General features: G+C 35.0%; 1 protein-coding gene across 2 annotated transcripts in view; it reads left to right on the plus strand.

Annotated features, from left to right (window-relative positions):
* Positions 1-19,277, plus strand: part of PIK3C2A (phosphatidylinositol-4-phosphate 3-kinase catalytic subunit type 2 alpha) — a 97,156-nt gene that overhangs the window by 43,752 nt on the left and 34,127 nt on the right. For both annotated transcript variants that reach the window (XR_009055360.1, XM_057747717.1), the window contains exons 4-12: positions 3,206-3,363; positions 4,813-4,933; positions 5,609-5,720; positions 7,311-7,390; positions 7,522-7,585; positions 14,098-14,241; positions 15,544-15,592; positions 15,670-15,880; positions 18,189-18,311. Coding sequence is in view for 1 of the 2 variants with exons in the window: in XM_057747717.1 (XP_057603700.1) it covers positions 3,206-3,363; positions 4,813-4,933; positions 5,609-5,720; positions 7,311-7,390; positions 7,522-7,585; positions 14,098-14,241; positions 15,544-15,592; positions 15,670-15,880; positions 18,189-18,311 (1,062 nt within the window). In the remaining variant the exon portion in view is untranslated. The remainder of the gene's footprint in view (positions 1-3,205; positions 3,364-4,812; positions 4,934-5,608; positions 5,721-7,310; positions 7,391-7,521; positions 7,586-14,097; positions 14,242-15,543; positions 15,593-15,669; positions 15,881-18,188; positions 18,312-19,277) is intronic.

Consider the following 19,277-nt stretch of genomic DNA (forward strand, 5'->3'; position numbering starts at 1 on the left):
AAACCCCACGGAAGGAAAGAGTAGAGCAACAAACATTGTGGCCAACTGGATAAGATCTGTTATCAAAAGGAGGAAAAGTAGATCACTACTGGGAGCTTTATTCTGAATCCGGTATTTTCCTCAGTGTGATTTAAGCAAAGCAGAGTTTGGGATTTCCAGATCATTTTTGAGTATATTCATCATTTTTATGATAAGGGACTTATTAATATTTAAGTAGACTTTCTAGACTATTGGTAACATTTCATTAAAAGTCTATCTTCCTACGTGTCACCTTTTAACCAGCATTCCTTTTCTTCAGAATACCTTAGGGGGAAAAAAAGAAGAAAAGTATCAGTAGTGTCCCTTTTTCTTTCCTGCAAAGAAACTGGATTTTTAAAACTCATATTTTTCAGTAGACATTTAAAATAGAAGAGACATTTAGGTGACTTAGAATGCAAATTGCATGTATTGGAAATTACTCATGCCTTTACTGTTATACCATTATGTGTGTGTGGTTAACAGTTTGGAAATAATCTTTTATCTTAATGGTTTGTTATTAATCTGATATGTGTTCTCGAGTTCCTTTAATTTTCTTTCCAAACAAACCCTATCTGTTAGACTGTGTTGAGTGGCTATTGCATTTAAGCTTTGTGTGTTTGAGAAATTAGGCTCTCTGTGATCTGCCTTTTTTCTGCATTTGAATCTTAGTGTTATTTACCCAAACTCTGCCACTAAGCTAAAATGATCATTTTTATTTACATGCATGCACACACACACAGACACACACACAAATGGCTTATGTAATATTAAAACCTCAGATGAACTAGAGAGAATGAATTCTTTTTGTAATGTATTTCTATTAGAGTGGGATTGCAACAAATTAGAGAAGTAAGAGGCAGAGGTGGTTTTGAAGCCATGTTCTGGAAAATTCTCTTGCTCCCCTCTGATCTTGGAGATTGGCATTAGGAGATGTCACTTGAAGAAATTAATGTCAGTTTCCATTTTTTCCAGTATACAGATTTGAAAAGTATTTATACTCTTAGTCAATTCCTTATTTTTTGAAATCTCCTCAAATGAATAATTATTTTAATTCAGCTATAACATTAGTGTAAGATTGTCAGGATGATATTTGTTTACAGTTAAGCCTACTGTATAATAGGCTTAGAATTTAGTGCCAGGCTAGGCCTTGTTTTTTTGCTCCTGTGAAATTAGGGAGTTGAACTAGTGATCTCAAGGGTTGCTTTCAGTTTAAAGTTCTATAAAATAATTTGATTTAGGACATTTAATTATTACTGCATTTTTCTGGTTTTTATTTCTTGTTTTCTTTCCTTTCACACTCATCATAATTGACAGAACTTGCTGTATCTACTAGTTACATAGGTCCAGAGAGAGTTCTTAGAGGAATGTTAGATACCAGTGGAAATTTTTTACTGCTTCTTTGGTGTTCTCCTAAGATAAGATGAGAAACTACACTCTACACTTGTCATTCTGAATAGCCTTTGATTTCCTATCTTTATATATGGTTCCAGTCTAATATTTATATTCTACAAAAGTATCTTGATCCCAAGGATTCCATATAGGTTTTCAAGGACTTTATCTCTGTATTTAGTTAAATTTATTCTAAACGATGCTGACTGAACTCTCTTATAAAGTAGTGCCAATTCAATTAAAATCCCTCATTTTTATATGTAACTTTCACTATAATTTTTGTCCAGTAAATTATTGTTTTCTGAGCTATTGTCAGGAATTTCTGATTTTCCTTTTATCATCCTTAAAGATTTCTGAAAATTGAAGGCTTCCTTGGATATAGATAAAGTTCTTTACCATATCGTGTATTAGTTAGCTATGTGATTTCCTGTGAGTATCTTATTTCATACTGTAGGAAAAGAGAATACCAAGTATGTGAGAAACAATAAAAATCTTAGGCTGGGTCCTATGAAGGTCTTGTCATATTGCAGAGGGGTAAGCTTGGCAACAGTCAAATATTTGAAGATAATGTGTCCACATCTAAAGGTGCATTTCCAACATTAATTTAAGTTTATTACTTTGTATTACATTTTTTTCAATTATATTTCTTTTTAATATTGGATCCTTTGTGGCACTTAAGATCACAGTGCAGAAATAAGATTTATTCATTCACTCATTCCTTTATTTGACAAGATGCTTGTAATTCTCACAACAACTCCATGAAGTTAGTAGTAGTAGTATCCCCAGTTTATAGAAGAGGAAACTGAAGCAACAGGGAAATTCAGTAACTTGCCTGAGATTACACAGCTAGTAAGTAGTAAAATCAGAATTTAAACTTGGGTAGTCTGAATCTAGCGGCTGTGCATGAATAGTTACACTTGCTGCCTCTCTAGAACCTTTCTTATTGTCAGCTTAAACTATTTTATTCTATTCCTATGACTTGATTATTTTAATCTCTACAGAAGTGAATAGATAAAACTTCCAGCATTCATTCCATTTATAGCCCTATGAAAAGCTGATGCAAGACTTGAAACTTCCAAAAGAAAGTCGGTTAAAGGAAGCCCACAAGTTTAAAGAAGGCATTAAATCCTCCTTTGTCTTCAGATAATAGAAGTGCTATTTGGAGATGAGCCACACTCCTGGCTCATATATTTAAATTTAAACTATTTTGCTATTATGATTACCAAGAATGCTTCACAGGCAATTTTTTGCTGTTCCCTAAGTTTTAGAAATAACTTTGAGGGAGTAAAGGTCTCATAGCAGTGTAAAAACCCATTGTCTATGTTTTTCTATCATGCTAACAACCAAAAACAATGTGTAGGGAAAGGATGTCAGAAAAAAAGATTTTTAAAAGACAACAAACTTTCTGTTCCTCTGGCAATTACAGTTTAGGGCTGTCACCTATATTGTCAGTGGTTCATTAGAAATGTACCATTTTGTGAAATTTTGTTTAGCAAAAAATCTCAAGCTGAGAACTTCATTTAATGCTGCATATCTAGTGTGTGCTTGGTTAATGTTGATAGTGTTACCAAAGCTATCCTGGCAGTACTTAATCTCTTTCCTTGGATTCCGTTTATTTAAAAGGCAAATGCTGGTGTTTTGGAGTTTTGACAGGGGTCCATTCATTGCATTTCTCCTGATCTGCTCTAGAATTGGACAAAAGCACAGAATTGAATGGCTGTAAGCATGCAAAGTATTGTTCAGGGCTCTCAAATGCAGCTTTCAAAAAAAGAATTTAATTTCTTGTTTTTGTGAATAGATTGAAGACCAACTTTCCATATACCAATCACTGCACAAATCCAGGCTATCTGTTAAGTCCAGTCACAGTGCAAAGAAACATATGTGGAGAAAATGCTAGTGTGAAAGTCACCATTGAAATTGAAGGATTTCAGCTACCAGTTACCTTTACATGCGACGGTAGGTTCATAGTTCCCCAACAACCTTGTTTTGCTCTGATTAGGGAGAAAATGTTTAAAATGTTAATGTTATTCTTTTAATAAAGTGATTCTGTTATTAGGTATCCTTTAAAAATTGTGTGTGTGGTAAAATACTTAACATGCATTAGTTATCCTTTTCCAGAAATGGATGTTCATACGGATAGTTTGCTGGTTTGGATTAGTGAAAAACCAGTTTACCTTTATAACTACGTACTTCTCTGAAAGATGCTGAATAATTTGGTTAATCAGTGGCTCTTGGCCAAAGCCCAAAAGCATTAGCTAGAAAGGCTAATTATAGTCCTATTCTTTATATTTTAAAGGAAGACTTACTCTTTTTAAACATACCTTAAATTTTGGTTTGGGGAATCGTATACAGTAAGAATTAATACTAAAATTGAAAGAAAGTAAGGTCAGTAAGCTGCTTGATTGAAATAAGCGTGGATAAGCATTGATAGCAAATGTTTTGATTTGTATCAAATTTCAACCTGATATATCAAGAACTGATTCATTTAAAAAATATATCAAATGGCTATTGTTTGGTTCTTCACAAATGTACACATTTATAATGTACATCTCTGTTAAGAAATGTAACCATGTTATAGTAGAAGTGCTTTGTGTATTTAAATGATAACCATTACAGTACATACAGATGTGTTCAGAAATGTAGTTATTGTATTAAGTAGAGGTTTTATGGCCTTTTCTGCCAAATCGTTAATTTTCATGAATTTTGAATATAGTCACTGTCTTCTAAATTGAACATGAGAGCTCTAAGTACAGAAATAGGTTACTTTAGTTTTTAATGGTTTGTAATCTTAGTATCCAGCTATTGCCAAGAATGATAAGTGAATAATACTTCCTACTTGCTATATTTTTATTCTTCATTGGAAAACTCACCAGGCAGATGTTAAATGTTTAAAGTGGTTATTCTTTTTCCTTATGATTTGGTTTAAATAATTATTTTCTAGATACTGCTAAATGTCATCTTTTTTTGGAGGAGTCTGTAAAACAGAGGTGGCTTTCTTAGCTTAAATCTGCCCTGTCTAGTACAATAACCACTAGCCATATGTGGCTATTGATTACTTGAAATATGGCCAATACAGATTGAAATAAGTGTAAAATACACGCTAGATTTCAAAGACTTAGTTTGAAAAGAGAATGTAAGATCTTCCATTAGTAATTTTTAAGTACCAATTATATATTGAAATGATATTTTGGATGTATTAGGTTAAATAAAACATTATTGAAATTAGATTCATCTGTTTCTTTTTACTTTCTTAAGTGTGGCTACTAGAAAATTTTAAATTTATATGTGATCTGCATTACGTTTCTCTTATATAGTCCTGTTCTAGATTATAAGAAGTACAGTTTGAATAGGTATATGCTTAGAGTTAAATGAGTAAAATGAAAGTGATGACTGACTCTTTTACAGTGAGTTCTACTGTAGAAATCATTATTATGCAAGCCCTTTGCTGGGTACATGATGACTTGAATCAAGTAGATGTTGGCAGCTATGTTCTTAAAGTTTGTGGTCAAGAGGAAGTGCTACAGAAGTAAGTTTATTCATTTAATTATTGAGCAACATTTTGGAAATTTCATTTTAATGGATTAAATTAGAAAAAATTCAAGTTAAATTTATAATCTAAAACCACATTGGGCCCTAGTGAATTGATTTATTGGGTCAATTAACTTATATCAAGATATACCTTGTCTAAGACATCACGTCTAAGACGTAGAGGAATTTCAGAGATAATTAAGACATGATCTTGCCCTTAAGAAGCTGATTATCTTAGATGGGAAGAATGGTGGGGAATTGGTTGACAAGTGAATTTAATGTTTTTTCTTTCTGCAGACAGGCAATAGTTGCATCGTTATGGATTCCATTTTCCTTTTGTAGCATGCAGTATTACTTTATACACAGTGTTTAGCTGTGATTTCCTTTTAGTTCCCTGAAATAATCATTATATGAATCTTTTTCTGAACCTACTAGAAATGCCCTGTCCCTATTTTTTCTTCCTTCTTTGTCTTCATCTTCTTTATTCTTCACTTTAACTCTTCTCATATAGAATTATTCCTCAGTTTAAGTGCTTATGCTTGGTTAAAAATAATCCCTGTATTCTACCATTCTCTTCAATTGCGATGCAGGTACAATTTACATTTTACTCTCACCTCTATAATTTCTAGTTTGAGGAGAATAACAGTGATGAATAATTAATATATTTTAACAGTAATCATTGTCTTGGAAGTCACGAACATATTCAAAACTGTCGAAAATGGGACACAGAGATTAAACTACAACTTTTGACCTTCAGCGCAATGTGCCAAAATCTGGCCCGAACAGTAAGTGTGAACCCTATAACTGAATTGCATTTGGTTGAATCTGAATAATTTTGCTCATCAGCCAATTTGCAGTTTGCACGTGCTCTAAGAGTTTTGGGTTTGACTGGGAGTGAGGAGCTCTTTATCCCCTCGAGGATAAAGCAGATGGGGGGAGAGTTTTGGGGGGGGGGGGGAGACTTTCAGTCTTGGAGGTTTAGGTAGCATACTACTCAGAGCTGGAGGAATGTTTGAAAGTCAGAGTGGAGGAATTATAAAAGTTTGGCTTGTAATAGTTTTACACAAGTTACACAATGAAAACATCAGGGTCAGTCAAGGAGAAATGAGGAAGCAGGAAGATTTTGAATGCTGAATATGGTCTTGGGGAGAAAAAGATCCACATTGACCTTTGCACCCAACTGAGAAAAATACATTCTTTTTCACCAAATGAAAACTAACTCTCTGTTTTAAAAGTATAGTACTTTCTTTTGAAGTTAAAGCAAAATAGAATGCAAGAAATTAGGCCATTTTATTACTGTGTAAACACTTGATGACTTTTAATCTCTAAAGAGAATCATTCTTCGTTTGGTAGAATTTGGGGAGGAAAAATATCAGTCATTTCTACTTTCTCTTTTCTTTATTTTCCTAGGTTTTGTTCCTATGTTAGGTAGAATTTATTTCACTTGGGTGGAAACTATTTCGCAAAACTCAGTACATTTTAGCAATCATTAATAACTTCTTTTTTCAGTTTCTTAAGGCATGATGTTCTTGAGTATTTTGCATAGTAAGGGTTATGGTCGAAGAGACCAGTGCATCATTTATTGAGAGTAAAGTAGAAGGAAATTTGATTATCATTAGAAAAAATGCAGAAATTCAGATGATCTCTTCTCATCTGGTTCCCACCTTCATTTGGCTGTGAGCCATCTTTAGAAGTGTTTTTAGCTCTCCATTCTCTCTCTATAGAAGTGGTTTTCCTTTGGGAGATGTTTATATATCAGTAACTAGACTTTAAAGCATTTATATTTTTTCCATTTTAAAAACAATTTTTTGGGGACTCCCCTGGTGGTGCAGTGGTTAATAATCCGCCTGCCAATGTGGGGGACTTGGGTTCGATCCCTCCTCCGGGAAGATCCCACATGCTGTGGAGCAGCTAAGCCTGTGTGCCACAACTACTGAGCCTGGGCTCTAGAGCCCGTGAGCCACAACTATTGAGCCCATGTGCCACAACTACTGAAGCCCATGTGCCTAGAGCCAGTGCTCCGCAGTAAGAGAAGCCATCGCGATGATAAGCCTGTGCACCTCAACGAAGAGTAGCCCCCCTCACCACAACTACAGAAAGCCCGCGCATAGCAATGAAGACCCAATGCAGCCAATAAATAAATAAATGATTAAATAAATTTACATAAAAAAAACAAAAAATTTTTTCAGAAGATTGAATCACTTTTCTGAGTCAATTATAAGTAATATTTAATTCTGATAATATTTTAAGCCTCGGTTCTGAAAAATCTCTTTCAAGAACTTCTTATACACTTAATCATATTTAATTTGGCAATAGAAAGACCAAAGAATGGATCTCATTGTTTGGTAAACATTTGTCTATATATGTTTATTTAGGCGGAAGATGATGAAACACCTGTGGATTTAAACAAACACCTGCATCAAATCGAAAAACCTTATAAAGAAGTCATGACAAGGTGTGGCATCTGAAACATTAATTTCAGGTTTTAAAACTTTACTTTTGGATGTGAATGCATTTATTTGGTGAATAAAACAATCATTTTTGTATATAGTATCTATTAGCCATAATAATTGTTCTTTATTTCAGACATCCTGTTGAAGAACTCTTAGATTCTTATCACAACCAAGTGGAACTAGCTCTTCAAATTGAAGTAAGTCTGAATTCACATTTGGCATGATGATTTAAAGATTCTTTTCTCTCTGTTCTCTTAAATACTAGTGTTGGAATTGAATTAAATATTTTAGGACTATTTAAACTATATTCTTTATGTTGGTATTTGATAACTTGTTTTCTGACTCAACATACTAACAAATTCTCAGTTGTGCTTGAGTTACTTCAGCTTTATTACTAAGAGGAACCTTCAGTTCAACTCAAAAAGCATTCATTGAATGCTTGCTGTATGCTAGATCCTGGAGTTAGGAAAGTGAATGACCTAATCCCCATCTACCAGGAACTTAAAACTAGTGATGAGAGATTTAAACAGAATTTCAATATAGTAAATGTAGAATAGAGGTATACATTGGGGTTCTTTGAGATGAAGGGCACTTCTCCCAACTTGAGGTTTCAAGGAAGACCTCTAAGAAGGGATGTTGCCGGAGCCAAGTCTTAAACATATGAGTTAGCTAGAAGATAGTTGGGCAGGGCATGTGAACAAAACTACATAGGTGTGATACATATGTAGAAGTATAAGCACTTCTCTAATACAGAGTGTGAAGTGAAGGTTGAAAGATGAAATTGGAGATACCCAAATATAAATTACCACCCTATAATTTATATTAAGAAGTTTTACTTTATTCTCCAGATCAGGGGCCATATCCAGTCCACTTCCCATTCTTGTAAATAAAAATTTGGGGGACGCAGCTGCATCCATTTGTTTACATTTTTTCTGTGACTGCATTTGTGCTCTAATACTAAAGTTGCGTATTTGGGACAGAGACCATATGTCCTGCAAAGCCTGAACTATTTACTGTTTTCATTTTACGGGAAAAGTTTGCTGACCCCTCCTTTAGCCATTTAAGGTGTTTTAAGCTGAGGGTAGGAAGTGGATTGGGATGGGGTGGGTGACTTGTTTAGTCTTGAGCTCTGAAGTCACTCTGGCCAAACTGTGGAAGTTAAATTTAGGCTTGGCAGGATTGGTTTCAGGGAGACTACCTACAAAAGTTTTTTATAGTAGTCCGGGTAAAAGACAGTGTGGTACAGGTAAAGAGGAAGGACTGATTAATGATATGTAGGAGATAAGATTGATTAGATTTTGATAGGTAATGAGATGTAAGAGAAGAAGAAATAGTGTAGGATAACTTCCAGATTTCTAGCTACTAGTACACTTTATATCAGTATATAATTATGTTGGTTTATTCAATAAATATTACTTAGTGTCTCCTCTCTCAAGGCTCTATTGTAGGTACTGAGGATATGGCAGCAGACAAAAGAAACTAATCCTTGCCCTTTAGAGCATTTACATTCTAATTAGAGGAAACAGACAGTAAACTAGCAAGGTATATGTTATATCAGGTGATGAGTGCTATTAGAGAAAAGTAAAGGAGGAGGGTAATGTTGCAATTTCAAATAAGGTGATCAGAGAAGGCCTCACTGGGAAAAGGAATTTGAGTAAAGAACTGGAGAAGGAGAGGAAGAGGCTACCTGGTTATCTGGGGGAGAAGTGTGTCTGGTATATATAAGATCTGCTTGGCTAGAATAGAGTGAAGAGAGGGGCAAGAGTGGAAACAAATCATTGAGGAAGATTTTTTGCTAGCCACAGGAGAGAAAATGATGGCTTGGACCAGAAGTGATGAGACGGGGTTGAATTCTGTGATATATTTTGTTAATATATATAAGTTAATGCTAGGAGGATTTACCAATAGATTAGATGGGGAGAGAGAGAATAAACTGGGGAATCATCAGAATATAAATGTTTTGCAGCCATAAAACTGGGTGAGATCACTAAGAAAACCATTGCAGGTAGAGAAAAAAAAAAAAGAGTTCAAGGACAGACCATGGGTATACTCCGATCTTAAAATAAAATAACTCTGCATCCCTATGCAGCAGTCACCCCACTTTTCTGTTCTCCTTATAGCAAAACTTGAAAGTTAATCTGTTTTTTCTGTTTACACTTCCTTTCTTCTTGTTCTCTTATGAACCCACTCCTGTCAGGCTTTCATTCTCAACAGTTCTCTGAAACTGTGCTTAAGATCATCAAGGACTTCGATGATCATGATTCCAGTTCTTAGTCTTTCTTTTTCTCAACTTTTCTGTAGTGTTTGATGAGAGTTGATTATTTCTTCCTTCTTGAAACACTCACATGGCTTCCGGGATACCACATTCTTGGTTCTCCTACTTCCAGTGTCTGCTCTATTTTCATTCTTATTTGTGGCTTCGGAGCTTCTTAAGGTCTCCTTATCTTCCTGACCTTTAAACATTAGAATGCCCAGGGCACTCACTTCTAGGACCTCTTTTCTTCTCTCTGTATTCACATTGTAGGTGATCTTGTTTAATTTCATGTCCTTAAATACCCTGCATATGTTGATCATTGCTTGAGATTCAAATGTCTGTTACTTGACATTATTATATGAATATCTAACATCTCAAATTTAAGATATATAAAACTGAATTTTTATGCTACCCTTCATATCTATTCATCAGTCTTCCCCTTCTTAATAATGGCAACTCTGTCCTTTCATTTGCTCAGGCCAAAACCTTGGAGTCATATTTTATTTCTCAAAAAAAAAGTATTTCACATCCCACATGCAGTCTCATTCCTGTCAGCTCTACCTTGAAAATACATTCAGAATGTGACCGGTCTTCATCGCTACCAACGCTACACTCCTGGTCAACTACAGTAGTTAACAACAGTTCCCTACTGGTCTCCCAGCTTCTACCTGTCCTTCTCTAGCCTGTCTTCAAAAGGCAATCAAGATTATCTTTAAAAAATAAATCACTAAATGTAATTTAGTGGTATCCTGGATTGTATCCTAGAAGAGGAAAGATACATTAGTGGAAAAACTGGTGAAATCTGAAGAAAGTCTGCAGTTTAGGTAACAGTAATTTAATGAGTGTTAATGTCTTAGTTTTGACAAATTTAACATGGTTATGTGAGAAGTTACTTAATCCAGTTTCCTTTAATGAATGAGAACTTTACTATTCTTGCAACGTTTCTGTAAATCTAAAATTGTTCCAAAATAAAAAGTTTATTTTTAAAAATGAACATAAGCACAGAAAGCAAATGTAAAATAAGAGAAAATCAAAGCCAAAAGATGGTTCTTTGAAAAGAATAATAAAATTTATAAACCCTTAAAAATATTAAATCATGCCACTCTATTGTTCAAAATCCTGTTTACCATCTCATTCAGTAAAATTCAAATCCCTAATTGTGACTTCAAAGCCCTGCACATTCTGACCCACTACCTCTCTGATCTGGCTTCCTACCCCTTTCTTCCTTTGTTCTAGTTGATCTGCAGGTATGCTTCCCAGCTGGGACCCTTGGGCTTCTTCCTTCTTCTCTTAATGCTCTTTCCCCAGATACTTGCATGACTCAAGGTCTGTGCTCAAATGTTGTCTAATCAGAGAGCTCTTCACTGATCATCTTATCAGAATTGGTGACTCTCATATTTATTCCCCATATTTTGTGTAGCTTTATTGAGATATAATTTATATGCCATAAAATTTACTCACTGGATGTGTACATTTCAGTGATTCTTTTAGCAAATGCATAGAGTTGTATAATTGTCACTACAGTCCAGTTTTAGAATATTCGCATTACTCCCAAAAAGTTTCCATGTACTATTTTCCAGTCATTCCCCATTCCCATCCTCAGCCCCAAACCACTACTGATCTGGTTCCTGCCTCAATAGATTTGCCTTTAATGGAGATTTCCTGTAAATGGAATCAGACCGTATGTAATCTTTTACATCTGATTTCTTTTACACACCATACTGTTTTTAAGCTCTGTCCATGTAGTATGTATCCGTAGTTTTGTTTTTTGTTTTTTGTTTTTAATTGCTGAATACTTCCACTGTATGGATATACCACATTTTATTTATCCAGTCACCCAATAACTGACATCTTGACTGTTTGTAGTTTTTGATTATTATGAATAATGCTGCTATAAACATTCATGTATAAGTCTTTGTATGGTGGATGTATGTCTTAATTTCTCTTAGGTTTATGGGAGAAGTCAGGAAGTTGCCAAAGTTGTGATTCCAACTGGTCTTAATTTTATAGGGATAAGATGTTAATTTATTTCACTAAAATGAAGTTAGGGTGACAGTAGGGGTTTTGAGGCAAGGAATAATGGTTTGGCTTTATAGTCTGAGGGAAACTGGAAAGAGAGCTGACCAGGGGCTTGTAAAAGGAATAAGTACCATGCAGATGCCTGCTGAAATTGGAGACTGTTAGATCATTATGGTTGTGAGATTTTCTTTAGAAGCACTAGCTGCCTGGTAGGAGGAGGAGAGAAATCTCTGAGCTCAAAGAACAGGTTTGGTTAGAATGAGAGTGTGAGGGCTGGAAGCAAAGGAGATTGTGATCAGAATCTGATATTGTGGTTAAGATTCTGATAGAGTACAGTCTTGGGGTTGAAGATGCTGTGAGTTTTCCACATAGACATTTATGTAACTGAGGCTTCTCATAGAATATAGGGTAGAAGTTAGATAAATGTCCAGAGTAAAAATAAGGCATGTAGTAGTGGAAATAACCACGTCAGTGGCAAGGCAGATCAGCCAGTCAGGGGCCAAGTCAGGCTACAGGAACTATAGTAGTTTTTTGAACAGGGAAATTTAAAGAATTGTTAATTAGTAAAAGATAGTTAATTACTAGAAGGGGTAAAAGAGGACTAAAGCAGGAGTTGGCATATTATGGCTCACATGCCAAATCCGGCCAGTAGCCCATTTTTGTAAATAAAATTTTATTGGAACACAGTCATACTTTTTCATTTATATATTATCTGTGTCTCTTTTCACACAGAGTTGAATTGTGATAGACTCTTTGGCCCACAAAGCCTAAAACATTTGCTCTCGGGCTTTAAAAAGTGCCAGCCTTGCTCTAAGGGGTCCAGAAGTAACAGGTGCAAAGAAGCAGTTATCAACACCACATTGAGGAACAACCTGGATGGATAGTGAAGGAACTTTTGAGAATTTATGGTAGAACCTCTCCCCGAACCCCAGGCTGAAATTTGGCCTCTTTGAAGAGGGTGTGGCTACCCCAGGAACACACAGGTTGCCTGAGGGTGTAGCTGGAGTGGGTCTTTGAGGACCACTGGGTTTCCATACTGAGTTTAAAAATGGAGGACTGGAACCTTGATGAGACGTACCTTCCTGCTTCTGTTGCCTTTGAGTGTCCTTTCGGTGCCTTCTATTGAGAAAACCTAATATTGTGCTAGCTGGCAAAGGAGAAATGTTTAAAAGGTCTAGTTCTGGTATCACAAAGTAGAGGAAAGAAGGGTGGATTTGGAACTGATAGACAATAAATTGATAACTGGAGCACAAAAAATGATGGAGAATAGTATGGGAGAATGGCATGAGCCTCAAAACTGGAAAGGTTTTTGCATGAAGGTAGAAGAGCAAAAGTAGCAGAAATTCAAGTCTGGTAAGCAAAAATGGGGACCTTCAGGATCTGAGGAATGCAAGGTGATTGGGTATTTGAGAAAATGAGGTGGTTTCATTTAAGCATGAAGATGAAGAGAACAGTTGGTTTATTGTAGCCAAGCCTCAGAGGTGGAAAATTTTAAATTTTAAAGGGATGGTACAGTACTGAATTTCAGCCCATTCTAACAGTACTTGGCATTTAAGTTTGGCATAAATATTTAATGAATTAATTCATTATATAAGAATGTTTCTTAATGGGATATGTACTTTAAAACGATGATGGGGGAGTGGAGAAGGATTTTTAAATCATCCTCATCAGGTAAATTATATATTTGTACATCTATACTTTTGAATTATGGTGAAATGAACTGTGGTTGAATAGTAAGGAGGGATTGTCCTCATGGAAGTTTTTTCATCAGACAAAACTTAGAAAGTGATTGTTTTATAGATGCAAATGATGCTGAAAAGTTGACTGACTTTTAGTAATTGTTGCCCAGTGTTATTAATTTGTGACCAATCTCCGAACAACCTGGTTTTTGATACCAGATCTTTGCAGGAGAGCGAGAAGTGTTGATATTTTTAATGTGGAAATTATTCCCAAATGAAAATTAAAAAGATAACTCCTGCTTTTTAAAATGACTTTGTTAATTTGTTAGTAATTTATTGCTTTTGCTTCTGATTCTAATAAGAAATTAAAGGTATTTGCATATGAATAATTGTGTCAGGCAAAGTGAAAATTAACCAGGTCTGTTTTTTCCTACTTCAAAGTAAATTATGTAATTGAAAAGCTATTTTTTTTTTTTTTTTTAAAGTTGTGGTGCACGGGCTTAGTTGCTCCGCGGCATGTGGGATCTTCCTGGAGCAGAGATCGAACCCGTGTCCCCTGCATTGGCAGGCGGATTCTTAACCATTGCGCCACCTAGGAAGCCCTGAAAAGCTATCTTGTTTCTTTTCTTTTTTATTACAAAGAGTAAAGGATATCTGTTCTTAGGCACAGCTAAAATGTCTGTTATTTTACTTCATCTCTGAAATTGATCCTTTAAATTCCACATGCTTATGTTTATTTTACTTTTTATTTTTAAAGAACCAGCACAGAGCAGTAGATCAAGTAATTAAAGCTGTAAGAAAAATCTGCAGTGCTTTAGATGGTGTGGAGACTCTTGCCATTACAGAATCGGTAAAGAAGCTAAAGAGAGCAGTTAACCTTCCAAGGAGTAAAAGTGCTGAAGTGAGTTTCTTTTAGTAATTAGCATTTTATCACATGTAAATATGTACTTAAGTGAGCATCTGTTACTTAAACTGGGAGATTTTTGCTTCTGCTAGACAAAATGTTACCGTTTTAAATTTGGCTTTTACTTTTGAGCTGATTTGGTCACTTATTACTTGGTAAGATGGGGAATTCCTAAGAGGAGATGGACTGCCTTGAAGAACTTTGTGAGAGTTGACACTGAATAGGTGGATGCCCAACTGAACTTTTTGTGTGTAGAGGAGGAACTCTGGTAAAAAAAAAAAGAGTTGGTTGGGAGTTTTAAGGTAGTACTACACTTGAAGGACCTGGGTAGTAATAGCTAACATTTCCCTCCCTCTGGATGGAAATGTCCATGATTATCAGTGGGGAAGTTCTGCTGTGGACTTTACCTCCTTCCTATTGGAAAGACCCAGAAACCTCAGTAATAGTGACTTTAATTGCCTCAGAAGCAACCAGGTTAGGAGCCCTCACTTGACACCATACTGTTGCATTTAGTAAAAGTTCTCCCCATGATGTTTCCACAGGGATTTAATTAACTGTTTTCAGAGGGATGTTCATAGCTTTGATTGGAAGGATGAGAGAAGGATCACAAGACATTATAAATTTAAAGAAAGGAAAAGTTATATTAATGGTATGTTCCTCAACAAATGTCTAGGAGACAGCTTAGTCCATTCTCACAGCGTATTCGTATGGTATACAGAAATTTGGGTCTCTTTTATTTTGTTTGTTTTTTCCTTTCTTATTATGTGCTTGTTTTTATAAATTAAAAAAATATGTCTGAAATCACTTGGAAGTTGATAAACTGCTGTGGTCCTGATGCTGTCTGAGGCTTCTCTTCATTATATTCATTTTCTGGACAAAGGAGCAGAGAATAGGAGAAGAGTTCAATTCAAATAATTATAAGAGCTTTTTTTGAGACACTGCATGGTAATAAGTAGAGTTTAGTTTCTTTAAGGATATGCTTATCATGCTAATAGTAGAACAAGTAATGGAAAATAAAATACTGTATTAATGTATTTATCACTTTTGGTTTTAAATCTTAATTTTGCAGTACTTTTTAGTTACTCTGTGATTCTCTTCATATTAAAAATCATCTCTTTGGTTTGGTATAGTCACATTTTTTTTGCAGTCTATTTTATTGTTTTATTAATTCTGCAGACACTTGGGAAGTTTCTCCTATGAAGGATTTCTTTGATATAGAATTTAATAAATGTATTGAAATTAAACATTTTATATTACATCATGGGCAGTTTTCTGACTAATTTGTATATGTGTAAGCAGGTGACTTCACTGTCTGGAGGAGGAGACACTAGCAAGAGTTCAACTAGGGGTATGTATTTAAGTTCCTTAAATTTTAGGAATAATTGTTGCTTTTTCAGAGAATTATATTAATTTCTTTAAATCTAGGCTCACTGAATCCTGAAAATCTTGTTCAAGTAAGCATGGACCAGTTAACTGCAGCAATTTATGGTCTTCTCAGACTCCATGCAAATTCTGGTAGGGGTTCTGTAGACTGTGCCCAAAGCAACAGGAACATCAAGGAAGCATGGACAGCAACGGAACAGCTCCAGTTTACAATTTTTGCTGCACATGGAATTTCGAGTAACTGGGTATCAAAGTAAGTAACTATTTAAAAGAAAATATGTATAGCTTTACCTAGAAGCTAATCTAATCTTATAAAATGTCAGCAATCCACTGTTACCTTGGTATTTAAATGGATGATATGCGATCTACCAGATACCTTTGTGGTTTTCCTAAAAATTACAGAGGTGTTTGATGCTATCCCAATACAAAATATCACCCCCATGACATGCAGAAAAGGCAGGAAAATATGTTTAAACTTACAAGGGCAAATACTAGTTAATAAATTAGTCAACTTTTGACTGCTATTTCTGTCTTTCCTTTAGAACCAGGGTAATGGGACTAGATTTTAGCACATTTTCCCCCTCTTTAGTAGTTTACAACTGACTCTTTGCTAGTCTTTGAAATCTACAAGAGCATATTTCTTCTGCTGAATTTTTAATATGGGTTTTTCTTTTTGATTTTTTGTCAGTGCCAAAAAGTTTGCCACCTTCAACTTATTTGAACATGGCTAGTATAAACTGAAAAGTCCAAATTGAATTTTTTTTAATTTTAAAAAAATTTATTATTATTAATTGGCTGCATTGTGTCTTTGTTGCTGCGTGTGGGCTTTCTCTAGCTGTGGCGAGCCAGGGCTACTCTTCATTGTGGTGCACGGGATTCTCATTGCGGTGGCTTCTCTTGTTGCAGAGCACCGGCTCTAGAGCACAGGCTCAGTAGTTTTGGCACACGGGCTTAGTTGCTCCGCAGCATGTGGGATCTCCCTGTCCCAGGGATTGAACCCATGTCCCCTGCATTGTCAGGTGGATTCTTAACCACTGCGCCACTAGGGAAGTCCCCCAAATTGAATATTTTTAATGTAATAGTTTTATAATAGATTAATGCTATAAAATAAAGCCTAGTTACAAGATCCCAAACATAAATTCTGCTATAGAACAAAAACTGAGCATTAGATAATAATATATACAATATAATACTTGAAAGTGTTATATTCATTCAATAAATATTTACTGAGCACCATCTACAGGCAGTGTTCTTAGTATTAGGGATTCAGCAGTAAATAAGGCAGCAAAAAATCTTTGCCCTCTTGAAACTTGCATTTAAATGGGTACTTATGCTGTCTAAAGGTATTTCATTCTTATAAATAGTTATAGGGATAATACCCTCCACATCCTCCATGCAAAAACATGTATACACACAAATTTAGAGACACTAATGAGGGGAACAAATACTCAGCGGAAGACAATGCAGGGATAATTAAGATGGAAAGAAAGTTAATACAATGCTGGTTTTGTTTGTATTTTGTTTTTGTTTGTTTTTTGGCTGCACTGCGTAGCTTGCAGGATCTCAGTTCCCTGACCAGGGATTGAAACCTAGCCATGGAAGTGAAAGCTCAGAATCCTAACCACTAGGCAACCAGGGAACTCCCAATACAATGCTGATTTAAAAAGAGGTTGAGGGAATTCCCTGGTGGTCCATTGGTTAGGATTCGATTCTGCACTTTAACTGCCCAGGGAGTGGGTTCAATCCATAGTTGGAAAGCTGAAATCACGCAAGCCAAGCAATGCTGCCCCAAAAAAAAAAAGAGGTTGAGAAAAGCAATCAAATAGTTAGCTGTGTGAACCAGTGAGATTAGATTTGAAATATATTTAGAATGATTAACAGATTGTATGAACAAAATGGTTATGGGGTAAGCCTAGCAGTAAGTTAGAATACTAGTAGAATACAGTTTTATTGAACCTAAAGCTCCTGCCCTACAAGATTCCCTGACTGTATTATCCAGCTCTGTACTTGTGGCAGTTAGGGGCTAAATCGTTGCTGTCCAGTGAAAGAATACAGTGGCATCTGTCCCATGGATGGAAGCGTCCTAATAGGTTAGGAAGACTGGTTCAGTGCAAGTCAGGCCCTTGCACCATTAATACGCTACACTGACTCTATTTCAGTGGCTTAGCAAAGGAAAATGGCACCTAGGAAAGATACATGTTCATACTATTACTTCCTAGAATTTATCTAGAAATGAATTATTCAGTGTCATTTAACTAAAATCTAAAGCTAGTAACTAAGCACAAAATTGAGATAAATTCTCCAGCTGGTATCAGTGTCTCCTTTAGACTGGCACTTAGGTATATATGTTCCCTTCATTATTCCCTTTGCTATGCCTTTATTTTTGTAGGATTTGCAATACATAAATTTTAGATGTTTTTCCAAAAATTCAAGTGAATGGTAACCAAATTATTTCAGATAATTGTCACTTTTAGGTAGGAATGGCTAATGATATATATTTGATTAGGTAACTAATTTGTATTATCAAATAAAAATCAAATTAAACTCTTTTCTTTTCTCAGTTATGAAAAATACTACTTGATATGTTCCCTGACTTACAATGGAAAGGATCTTTTTAAACCTATTCAGTCAAAGAAGGTTGGCACTTATAAGAATTTCTTCTATCTTATTAAATGGGATGAACTGTAAGTGAAATTTCTAGCTTTTTATTCTTTCAGTATGCCCTGTTCTTCACTTTTTTCCATGTATGCATCCACCTTTTATTTTAAATTACAAGTTGCATTAAAACTCGTTAAATTCTTACTGATATCTTAAAGTCTCTTCTAGATATAATTCTATAGAATGGACTGAAATTCTTATTTAAAAGTCTGAAGTACTCTTCAAATCTTCATATTATTAAATTACAGAAACATGCCACAGTTCTTCCTAGGTTTTGTCAAGTTAAAGTTAAGTGTAATTCTAAAACAATGGTGTTTTATAACATTGCTTTAGTTTAGTATTTATTCTGTAACACTGTGTATAGGAAGCCTCGTTCTTAGTTAATAGATTTTTAAACATTATCTTAAATCCATGTACAAGATGATATTTTGCACTGTTAATATTTTTTTAAATATTGTCTTTAAGGGAATGCTTTCATTATTTAGACAAGTAGGCAATTGCAGAACTTTGTACTTTTTATTCTGCATTTATTAAATGGTTTCCTATTTTTCTTTTTTAATTACAAAAATAGCACATGTATGTGAGAGCAATCAGATAATACAAGAATGCATATGGGGTGAAAAGTGTCACTTTATTTTCAACACAACCATCTCATGGCTCCTCAGAGTGACCACTATTGGCCTCATGTGTCCTTTCAGATTTAAAAAAAAAAAACCCCAAAAAACCACTGGTAAACATATATGTCTGTCTGTGTACATATGTGCACACATAAATCTCAAATGAGAAATGCTTGCTCATTCACCTAGCTTTTCCTAAAGGAAATAAAAAGGGTTATTATTTTGCAAATTAACAAATTTCTGAAGTGACAAATGTTATATGTTTGAAATTTTAATGAAACTAAGATTTTTATAGTATTTGTTAGCCAAGCTTGCTGCTTAAGTAAAGGTTATTCAGGATTAAAGATTATTTGGTGAGTCAAATAAAATACCTAA

Source organism: Hippopotamus amphibius, chromosome 9 (assembly GCF_030028045.1).
Source record: "Hippopotamus amphibius kiboko isolate mHipAmp2 chromosome 9, mHipAmp2.hap2, whole genome shotgun sequence".
Lineage (NCBI taxonomy): Eukaryota > Metazoa > Chordata > Mammalia > Artiodactyla > Hippopotamidae > Hippopotamus > Hippopotamus amphibius.